The sequence below is a fragment of the Triturus cristatus genome, chromosome 1_2 (assembly GCF_964204655.1).
Source record: "Triturus cristatus chromosome 1_2, aTriCri1.1, whole genome shotgun sequence".
Classification (NCBI taxonomy): domain Eukaryota; kingdom Metazoa; phylum Chordata; class Amphibia; order Caudata; family Salamandridae; genus Triturus; species Triturus cristatus.
In genome coordinates, this window is record NC_140580.1 from 518,779,018 (window position 1) to 518,791,105 (window position 12,088).

The following is a 12,088-nucleotide window of genomic DNA, read 5'->3' on the forward strand; positions in this document are numbered from 1 at the left end:
TGAGAATTCTTTGTGTGGCGCTGTAATCTCTGCCGCTAAGCATGACTCTCTTATATACTTATTACAGTGTCAGCCAGTGGTCTGTGGCCAGGTGTACAACTTCCGAGGTAGGCCAGGCGCACAATTTACGAGGTAGGCAACCCATGGACAATCTCCTAACAATGGACCAGGCCATCAGGCAGTTCCTGTGCCTCTTACACACTCAAGGTGATTCATGTGTCTCTTTTCTATGTACATCAACCAGCAGTGTCTGCGTCACCTCTGTACATGAACCTCCTATCAGATGTTTACATGCTCAAATTGGCAGCCATAAGGCGTTCTTTGCACACCCTGCATTGTCAATCAGTACCATTAAGATTCCATATATTTACCCTACTGGGTCACTCCGTAACCCCAGGACCTCTTACTTTTAAACTCACATTGCTAAAATGCATCTCACAGTCAGGAGGGTAGGTTTCTGTATCTGCCTTACCGTCTCGATTTCCACTTCCTTACCAGCCTATCAACACATTACACCTTAACAGGCAGTCGCGGGACCTTCGCTAAACAGCAGAGGCAGGTATCCCCTTGTGATTGCTGTATTCACTGTCAATATGTACACTTTACTCTGTCAGCAGCTACTTGGCCTTCTCTATATACATTTCACTGCCAATAAACAGACATTGGGCCCCCTTTATACTTATTACACGGTCACTACACCACTCCTGGTTCTCCTGTGTATTTATTTCGATTTTCACTAGGCAGCCCCTAGAGCCCATTGTACATGTTACATTGTCACTAGCCAGTCCCGGGGCCTTTGTGAGTAGGTATCACCAGGGCCTCCTAAATACACAGGGCCATATTTAGCAGTGACGGCTCCTCCGCTAAGGCGGAGGAGAGTCGCCCCACTGCTTTGCAGCAGTGAAATAAAGGAAAAATAAAATGATAATAACTCAAGGTTATTATCATTTTATATTTTCCCTGCTGCGGCAGCTTTGCAGGTGGGGCGGGGCTGCTCTGCTGACGGAGCTAGGGAGGAGTGGTTTGCACTCTATAAGTGCGCATGAATGTTTGGCAGGCCATCTCGGGCCAGCCAAACAGGCATGCGCACTTTGCATGTTCTCCACCCAGGCTGCATTACAGCCTGGGTGGAAACATGCCCAGGCTCTCACACCTTGGTTAAGCGCCGAACCACAGCACTCAGACCAATCACAATGCTGCATTGCAGCATTGTGATTGGCTCAGGGGAGCCTCAGCCTGGTTGCTTCCTGTTCCTGGAACACCAGCCGAGAGAGATGATGGCAGGACGACGGACGAGAGGCGCGGTGAGGGGGTAACTTTTTTTCCTTCTTTTTTTTTTTACACCCCCTTTTGTCCACCCCCCACCCCACCCTGCACCCCTGATCCGTGCCGGCCGCTCCTGCATATCTGAAGCCTGTTGCAGCACTTTTGTGCTGCTAGAATGTCACTTTTTTGAAGTTCCGGTGGTTCAATGAGCTAATGCATATTTACAAGGCAGCGTAAAGCCACTTTAGGTGTAAATATGTGCCCTTTTCATGCAGAACACTGCTTGAAAGGGGCATTCTATGTGTGTTGCTGTGGGTGTTCCCAAGCAACACACATGGAATCCGACACATTACCAGATTTAGGAGAAATTGTACATAGGGAATGTGTCAGAATCTAACACCACCCTAGGAGTGGTGTTAGAGAGGCGCAACGAGGAGAAATGTTTTTATTTCTCATCTTTTTTTCTTTTTCTATGTGTGCTGCATTCTGCAGCACACATAGAAAGAGATTAAGGAAATCGCCTGATTTGATTGATTGTGTGCAGGAAGGTGTCCCTTCCTGCACAAAATCAATCAGCACTTCAACACAGACACCTTGCGTTGGCGCATGGCAGCTCATTGTGCGCCAGCGCAGGGAAAAAGGACCGGTATGTGCCGTAACTCATAGATATGGCATATTCCTGACCTTTTCTTTTGACGCAGGGCAGCGCAGCAAGATTCCTTGCGGTCCTGCACTATAACTTCACAAATGAGGCCCACAGTACTCTTTCAGGTAGCAACAGCACATCCCCAGTACAACTTGCACTATGATTAAACAGCCGCTAGTTCTGGCTTTTGCACCCCTTGTATGCCTTCAACTATCACTATTAAGTTAATGGGCCTAGTCAATGCATTATGCACTGCCACTAGTTAGCCCCCTAGTCTCCTGTGTACAAATAATGCTATCATTGGAAAGTCCTTTGCCTCTGGTTACTTCCTCTAGAAAACTCTTTGTTATCCGCTATTTATGTTATTCCAGGGCTTCCACTACTCAAGCTTTTAGTAGTTAGTCCCTGCCTCCCTATTATCTAACACTTGCTATCTCTGTGTTGCCCCTTGCTCTTTTTACTTTTGGTGTTTTGAGAAGGCAACCATGGCTTCTTGTATATATCTTACCTTATCAGGAGGGAGTCTCTGGGCCCCCTTTGCGTGTCAGTAGGCAGAATTTAAGCCTCCTCTGTATTCTGTACATAGCCAGTGGACAGGCACTAGCCCTGCTATATTACATAGCAATGCAAGTTTTCGACATGAGACCATCTTTAGTCCTCGGTTTCCATTCATCCTCTCCCTTATGGACAAGACAACCACCGCCAGGACCAACTACATGTATATGGTAGCAGACTGGATGCAATGCCTGAAGCTCAACTCCGCAAAGACGGATGTGCTGGTATTCAGCAACAAGACCTCCCCATGTGACTTGACCTGCTGGCCCTCAGAGCTAGAGCCAACACCCTCAGATCATGCAAGAAATCTAGGCATCATCCTAGACGGCAAGCTCAACATGACGAGTCAAGTAAACACAGTGTACAACTCCTGCTTCAACATCCTACGCATGCTGCAAAAGATCTTTAAATGGTTGCTTCAGATCGCCAGACGTACAATCATACAAGCACTCATCACCAGCAGACTTGACTATGGCAATACTCTCTACGCCGGAATCTCCAAACCACTCCTACACAGACTCCAGATCATCCAGAACACTGCCGCAAGACTCATCAACCTCCCACACCGCACCCACATCACACTACACCTCAGGTAGCTTCACTGGCTCCCCATTCACATGCACAGCCATTTCAAACTTCTCACACATACATAAAAATCCCTACACAACACAGGACTAGAATACCTGAACAGCCACATACACTTTCACCAACCCACCAGACACCTATGCGCTGCCTTACTGTCACTCGCACACACTCCCCGCATCCGTAAAAGGAAAACTGGAGACCGCTCATTCTCTTACATCACACCCTAGACATGGAATTACCTCCCTCAACACATCAAAGTCTCATCCACACTTCTTGAGGACCGCATGAAGCTGCAGACTTGGCTCTTCATATAAGCACCTTGAGGACCACACACCTACACGCCTGCCCAAGCGCCTGGTTACCCTCTAGGGTGATTAGTGCAATATACAAATCAGGATAACACAACATTTAATCCTATCAATAGGCAGCCTTTTCTGTACATTCCCCTCACAATGTTTTGCCTTGGAGCTCCTTAATGCAGCTTATGCTTCCAGTCATCACCAGGGCTTCTCTGTACACTTTGTTATTTAGTGGCAAAACCCTATTTCTTTCTTACTAATTAGCATTTCAGATCCTCTAAAATTGTAATTGGGAAGAAGAATGGAAACCCTCAATGTGTCAATGGCAGAGAAACTGATTCCACTGTAGTGAGTAGACGCCCAACGCTAGTCTCCTACAGGCTTTACTTTCAATTTAATTTTAATAACAGTTAGAAAGTAGTACTATCAGTAAGTAATACTGTAGAATGGATCCTAGAGACTGAAGTGTAGTATAAACAATTATTTGCATTCCCCCAGTTATATATGTTATTGTTATAGGCCTTTAATAACCGTGATGCCATACACAGCTACTTCTGGGGCCTTGGGTATAAACAGTGGGTAGAATCCAGACACACCTCTTTGGGAGGAAGCAGGGAAATGAATTGCATTCTTTATTGCTCTGACCTCTAAAGCCTTTTTAGGTTTTGCCTATGCAGTGCTTGTGCTGTCTCTGTGAGACATTCTGCTTACATACAGTGGACTTCCAGCCCACCCATAGCTTACCATTGGTTAGCTTCAGTATTGCTCACATTTGTTAACTCCGTTTGTCATAACATATGTGAGTCATGTCCTCTTGTGTTTGTCCCCCCCACCCCCTGGAGCATAGACCAAGTACTTTTGTCCTTCCCTTCCTCCCTTTTATGAAGCTACTTTTTTGTGTTCAAGCACTCCAAATGAGGGCTTGTGTTAGCAGTCCATCTCTCATATACATGTCCATGTAGCTTCTATTGCTTCCCACTTGCCGCCTTCATGAACTTTTTTTTCCTCCCAACAATGTACGCAAATCAGCCCGTCTGTGACAGTGAATAGGTCCGTTGCTGTGGCACAAAGTACGCTTATCCTTGCACTCTAAAGTGTGACTATGATTCTGTGTGCCTTCAAAATAAAGAACACTGCATCATTATTTTTTGTCCTTCAAATATATTTTACGAAGTAAACATTTGTTTCTGCTGCATTCTTCTAGTTTTTCCAAAATACAGTGCTCACCAGTGTAGTTCCTCTGTGAAACATTGACAAAACACATGAGAGTGACTTCTCTTCAGAGATTAGGGGCCCCAAAGAATTTGAACTTGGACTCTGGCGTAGACCTTTGACAGCATTCCTCTAGGCCACTGCATTCTACACCACTCAGCATTGCACTCTACTCTATGTCACTCTACTTTACTCCACTGCACTCTATGCCACTGTTAGAAAGTGGTTCTGACACTATGGGCCGCCCGGATTTTTCGCTTATTGAGCACCTTATTGTTGAGCTTTTACTGTTGGGGAGCCTCATAAGTTGGGACTTACCCACAGTGAACTCAGGATGGAAGAGACATGCCAGGGAAAGTCAGTGTGTTTTCACTTCCTTATTCCCCTATGGGAATGTGGAGCCAGGGGCTAGATTAACTTCAATTAGGCCTACAGATTCCAGACACGCACTTAAGTCCAATGTAGCAAATGTGAAAAGAAGTATTCTGCAGAGTCCAAAGTCATATTTGTACTGCTTTTGGGTCATCCAGAACTGTCATATTTCTCTGAGCCAGCCATGACCAGACCCAGGCTGAGGGCTGACCTCAGCTGGATGGATTGATAACCTTTCTTCCACAAGCGAGGGCCTCCTCCCCACGAAGAGAAGATGGGTGGGGCTACAGGCCAATCCATCAACCGCTGTCGCTGGGTGCCAGGCAACAGGCTGCACCAAAGAGGGAAGGCAGCTTGGGGGGAAGGTGCTTTCGAGACATGTGGCAGAAACCCTGGACGACGCCATTTTGAACAAGCTCAGAAGCTGGACAAGAAGGAGGGGGCAGGGACATGATGTGTCGCTATTTGATAGGATCAACAGAGACTTCCTGCCAGCCCCCTACTCAACTTTTAAAAAGTGCTTGCACAGGAAGAGAAGGTCTCTCTGGGGTGTGGTCTGCTGAGGGTGAAGGTGCTGGAGCCTGGCGCAATGAGCAGTTGGAAGGAGAGACCCCCTGACTGCCTCCAGGACCCTATCAGCACCAGAAGAAGAGCCCAGGACTGGTACACAGAAGCAGGGGCCTCTGCGCAGGGAGAAGAGAGTCCCAGAAGGAGAGCCTGGCGAGAGGCTGGCGCAGGGAGCCAGTGAAGACAGCACCCTGCTGAATCAGAGACCCTGAGGGCGGAGGAGAGTGGTCCCAGTGGCGGGGGCTGGTAAAGAGGAGCATGAAGCGCCCCATAATGCCTCGTCAGGCATTTGGAAATCTGCCGTTTTGGTGCTTTGTGGCCCCCAGAGGAGGGGGGCCACCCTCACTTGTGAAAAGGTGCTGGGGGAGCGGCTGGAGGAGCACCGTATTTCCCCCCTCCCCCCAGCACGAATAAATCTGCCATTTTGGTGCCTGGTAGCCCCCAGAGGAGGGTGTCACTCTCATGGGTGAAAAGGGGTGCAGGGGGGCTGCAGGAGCACCGCAGTCTCCCCCAGCATAAAGAAGAACAGTCCACCCCTAAGTTTCACGGGGCATCTGAAAGAATAACCCCTCCAGGACTCAGCCCACCTTTAACACCTTCTAGGCTGGAACTTATGTTCTACAGCTGAGGGTGTACTATGAAGTGCATCATGGAGTGAAGGGCTGAGTTGGGGATGTCTGGAGAAGGGCATCCCCTGGAGGTGAAGTGGTGTAATTGCACCGAAAGGCATTTACTATTGGTTATTTCTTTTTAGATGGACTGAAAGTCACATGTGTAAAGTGAAGTACCTGTGTAAGGTGATGTTAAGCTAAATGGAGTTATGTTGCTGGACCTTCCTGCTAGGGGTCTGGCTGTATTTACGTAATCCCATGCTTTTACCTGTGATTCCTTTTAAAGTGAAGAGGCGAACTGCAGGAGAAGTGTAGTTGCCAGGAGTACTTCTTTTGAAGGGACTGTAAGTCACATGTGTAAGGAGATGTCATAAGCCAAGTGGGGCTATGTTGCCAGACAGTCCTGCTAGGGTGTCTGGCTGTATATGCGCAATCCTGTGATTTCATCTGTGATGCCCTTAGTGGCAATGCATTCAAATGATCAACCAAGGTGATGAGTACTGTCATTCTAAAGTGTGCGTAAACATGGATTCTTGCTTGAGGTAGGGGACAAAGGGAGCACGGCGGATAGACAAGAGGAGAGGGGGACTGGGGAATGAGATGAGATGGGAACGAGGGAGGTCCCGGGACACCTACCAGAGGCCTGGACAAGAGGGACGATCTGCTTGCACAGAGAGGGATTGAGCATCCGTACATGATTTCCTTGGAAAGGGGGGCACATCCGGGGAGAGGTAGGGGACAGGGGCACACTGACACGGGGTGGGGAGGGGTGGGAACGAGTTGGGGTTAGGAGGGACGGTACTCCTTTTGGACTCGGAACCTCGTTGTGTAATGAATAGTAATTGTTGATTTGGAAAATAATAAAAAAATGTTTCAACAAAAAAAAAAAAAACATGGATTCTTGCTGCTGCGCTTAGGTGAAGACCCCAGACTGCTAGCCCTTAAGATATAGAGGTGCATACTTTATGGTCAGTAGGAGATGCTCAGTCAGGGTCATGTGTCACCAAGGCAGGTTTACCCCTTTTTAATGCTTGTTGAGGTAATGGGGTGGGTCGCCACTGGGATGGTGCCAGTGCGCAGGGCCCTCGCTCCAGGTTATGTTCAACTAACTGCACTTGGGGGCAAGTTGATGTGCATACATGGGAGTGGTGGTACTAGACCCCACCCCCCCCTGCGGGAGGGGTGGAGATGTTATGCAATGTCACAAAGTAATTCCAACAGCTTATGTATATTTGTAAATTGGTGCATAGTATTGAGTGGTGTGTGTGTTTAATAAATGTACTCTTACTTTTATAAAGCAAAGTACAGACTGGACAATCAATTATTGAGTGTTATTTTTGTGCACCTGCAAATGGCGATTACTAGCCCACACCACCTCCCTTGAGTAAGCCTCCGACTGCTCTGCAACGCTACCCTCTGAGAGTCAGGCGCTACAATTGGGTGTTTGGTTCCCAGTGAAGGACAAATGTAGTCATGTTATTTGTGCAGGCCTCACAGATGCTGCCTCGTTTTCCAACAGCCACTTTATTACACTGTACTCTGCACCACTCTACTCTGTCACTGCATTCTACACTACTCTACACCACTGCAGTTTACAACACTCTACTCTTCTCTGCACCACTCTATACCATTGCACCCTATGCGAATATACTTTATGCCACTCTATATTGCACCACTCTACTCCATTGCACTCCACACCACAGCACTCTACTCCACTCTACTCTCCTCCACTCTACCTCACTGCACTCTACACCACTCTGCTACTGCACTCTATGCCACGCTGCACCACTCTGCTTAACAAAACTGCACTCTACGCAGCAACAGTCTACATCACCCTTTGCTGTGCCACTCTACATCACTGCACTCCATGCCTCTACAACACTCTTCTCAACACCACTCTACGCCATTGCACTCTATGCCAGTCAACGCCACTGCACTTTACACCACTCTGCTCTACTGATCTATATTCTATGCCAATCCAACTCTACTCCATGCCTCTCCACTCTACTGTGTGTCACTCTACTCTGTCATACCAGTCCACTCTACTCTGCCGTTCCACACCACTCTATGCCACTCCACACCACTCTATGCCACTCCACACCACTCTATGCCACTCTCCACCACTCTATGCCACCGTACACCACTCTGTGCCATGCTACTCCACTATACTCCAAGCTGCTGTACAACATGGCTAAAAGACATTGGCAAAGCCAAAAAGTCTCTCTCAGGCGAAACCTGTTGGCTTGCTTTGTACATTGGCATTCCATCCAGGCTCTAAATCAGTCCATGGGTAGTATATAGTATAGTAAACATGGCTGTGTGTCATATCACGCAACATTACCTCTAGTCACTCCGCTCATCATAAGTTAGCTTTATGTATGTAATGCTGAGATTGGCTCAGCCTCCAAGAATGCTTAGCAAGAAGCAGGGACGAAGAGTAGGCAGGGACAGTTGGCTAGTCTCTCTACTTATGCTGTATGGGATTAAGTGGCCCTTGCTAATAGACTTATTGGTCACCTGCTGTGGGGCATTAATAGCTGCTAATTGCGATTCCCCTTATTATTGACCCTCAGTTTCAGACAATAATTGTTTGGCTCTGCAGACAGTGGTCAGCATTTTTATTAAATCTATGAGCCGTAGGTAACAAACCCTAATTCTCTCTTCACTGCCCTCATGAGATGCTCTCCACACCAGCCATTGGCTGATGTATTCTGTGGCCAAGTAGTTTGAGGCTTACTGGAGTAAGTGTTGAACAAGCACAAATATATTTATCACAATAGATGTGTACTGTAAGAGAATCAATAGATATATGTCTCCCAATTCACAAAGGGAAATTTGTGTTTGTGACCAAATTTACCTTTTTTACGTCTACCAGGAAATCGCAAAGGAATTTCGGAGGGAGGAGATCCCTGCCTCGAGGGCAGAGGTCTCCACAGTTGTAAATACACCTCAAGGGGTGGGAAGTGGGCGTTTCCAGGTAAAGTCTGCTTAGGAAGTTTGGGAAACCTGTATGTTTGTGAGCATTCTCAGACTTTGAGCTGACCCTTTCCCACCCTGGAAATGGTCTGAGATTTACTCCAGAACAGGTCTGGAGTAGCTCTTTCTGGAGTAGGAAGAAGATCTGATCACCCCCAGAAGTGTTGGGGTGTACAGGAATTATTTTCTCAGTAGGGAAAAAATTTGCATTTCCACCAAGGAGCCTGTACCCTCCATGTGCAGTTCTCAGCAATTGAGAATCCCTCACCGTGGGAATAGGAGCAATAAATAATTCAATCATTAGTTCTTGTAGAGAGCAACTTGTCACTCTGGGGGCAGTCTTCAGGCGCTGGGGTTCTGTGAGCCTCGGTCGGCTTGCCGTGATGGTTGAAGAGCCAGGTCTTGAGCTTCTTATTGAAGTCTTCCAGTGAAGGGGAGGTGTGTAGGTGGAGGTCATTCCAGGACTTGGCGGCAAGGTAGGAGAAGGAGCGACCTCTGCAGCGGCTTCGACGGATGCGGGGGGATGTGGGCCAGGGCGAGGGTGAGGAGAGGAGCTACCTGGTCGGTTGGTGAAACGTCCGGCGGTTGTTGATGTAGGCGGGTCCAGAATTGTCGAGGGCTTTGTAGGTGGGAGTGAGAAGTTTGAAGGAGCATGCTGGATCTACCCAGGAGTACACCTGTAAAAGCGTGCCTGCTGCAGCTTTCCATGCGTAGTAGTGAGAATAGTGGTGAAGAGCAAAAGTTGGAAAAGTAGGGTCAGGTGCAGGTCTCTGCCTTTGCTTTTCCAACTTTTTTCTTGAATAGCGCGCATGATGTTAACGTCTATTCTTATCGCGAGTGATGCATCAAACACTTCATGAATTAGAGACGCTATCAAAGAAATTTACAAGAAAACAATACCATGTGTTTTCTTTTGTTTACAGGTGTACGCCTTTGACGTCAAAAGGAACAGGGTAGCCAATCACTATCCGAAGAGGATCGTTGACGTATTCCCAGCAGTCGTGCGGAACAACCACCCCTTTGGCAACATTGAGGCTGCGTATTATTCCTACACGCACAATTCCATTTTCCTATTCAAGGGAACGGAGTACTGGAAAGTGGTCAGCGACAAGGACAGGCAGCAGAATCCGAAACTTCCCCGCAACGGATTGTTTCCGAAGAAGAACATATCCGAGCAGTGGACTGATATCTGTAATGTCCACGGCTCCATGCTGAAGATGCGATGAGGGCCCGCAAATGCTTCCTTGTGATGGTGCGAACGTCTGGAGATTTTCGCAATCCGGATTCCCAAGCGACTCTGTTTCCAAGCGCCTGTCACAACGGAGCTCTACAGCTAGACATGCCCCGCTCGAGTGCACTCACAGGCATCCTGTTTCCTCCCCCTCTGCCTGATCCTAAGGGGAATATTTCTGTCGGCGCGCGCATACACTGTGAGCTTGGGTCCGCTCCATCCGTCTGGAAGAGCAAACATCTGGCGAGCTCCACTGTGACGTCTTGATTAGCGCCACATCTCTGTTCTCCTCGCTGATTGGACACTGATCCACGGAGCGCCGGTTGTTTCAGGCCAGCGTGACTGTTCTGTATGGGTGTGTTTTTATAGTGACATGATGACGCCACGGGCCTAGGATTGCTTTAAGATGGCGTCAACGAGACTTGTGTTTTATACTGAATGACAACAGATGGGATGAAGAAAAGCCCCATCAGGCATGAGTAAAACTGTATTTCTTAGTTATTATTTATCAATGTAAGAATGTTTTGTATTAGACCTTGGGGGTCCCAAGGATGCACTCTACGAAACCTAACCATAAGCCAAGGCTTATCAGATGTATTGACGCACTACAGCTCAAACCGCTCAGCACAGCTCCAGATACCGGACATGAATGAGTAAGGTTTGACTGGACACTTACCTCTCGAGGTCTTTATTTCCACCATGTGCAGCAGGCCTGCGAACCATCCAGGTCCCTCTGAGGAGAAAGCCCTGGGAACAGTGAACTTTATTTTTAATCTCACCCTCAAGGAGGCACAGAGAGAGAAGTAGGGTTTTGGGCAATCGCACAGAACAATGGGACTGTCTGGTGCCCATGCCCACTATGGTTTTGCATCTGCACCTTACACGTACTCTGGAAGGCGTGCTCAGTCGACAGCCATCTTGGTATTGAGGGACCTTTGTAGGCCAGAGCGGGCCGGCTGCTGAGATATGCTGAGCTAAGCAACTGATGGAGGATGTGAGCCGAGGTGCCAAGAAGCCCAGGTTACAAGCCATTGCAAACACCAGGCCACATACAACGATACTTGGTCCGAAATATAAGCACACAGGAAATTAGCCATATCTGATTTTCATTGTTGATCACTATTCTATGTTCTGAACGAAGCAATTTTTGTGGAGTTTGTTTGTGTATGTAGTTACAATACCGTAATCTCTAATGAGAGGCACTTAACGTGAGGTATTGTTGAAAGCACACAATTACCAAGTGGGATATTTATTCTGTTTTTATTAAATGTTTACTTTTGCACTTTCAGCTCATTTTTTGCAAGTGTTCAATTATTCATTTCATTTTGAACAAGAACACAGATATAACAAAAACAGAAAATATTCTTGCAGTTAAGGGCAAACAGGCTTCTCTGGTTTGGCGTTGTCCCATCGTTTTTTTAAATTACATACTATGTGTGCCTTATTTGTTTCCTACTTCTATTGTAGGCATTTTTCAAAAGCATTCGTTTCTTTTTTTAATTACATTTTCTTTTAACTTTCGACACGAACAACACAAAACTTTCACGTCTAGACATTTCTCACCACGTCAATTTATATCGCATTAGCTTTTTTTCCAGATCTTCTGTACCTTTATATCATTAATCCACATTTGTAAAGCGCGAACAATCACCCGTAAGGGTCTCTAGGCGCTGGAGGCCATCAAGAAGATTAAGCAAGCTATTGCCCAGAGTCACATAGTGCTGGGCTAATCTGCCACCGGGGATCGAACCGTGATCCCCAGATTCCG

General features: G+C 47.3%; 1 protein-coding gene across 1 annotated transcript in view; it reads left to right on the forward strand.

The window, feature by feature from the left end:
- The window catches only part of MMP21 (matrix metallopeptidase 21), a 94,197-nt gene extending 82,585 nt beyond the window's left edge, over positions 1–11,612 (forward strand). The window contains exon 7 of the mRNA XM_085606257.1: positions 10,013–11,612. Within this exon, the coding sequence (XP_085462383.1) occupies positions 10,013–10,315 (303 nt within the window). The 3' untranslated portion in view covers positions 10,316–11,612. The remainder of the gene's footprint in view (positions 1–10,012) is intronic.
- The last annotated feature ends 476 nt before the right edge of the window (positions 11,613–12,088 follow it).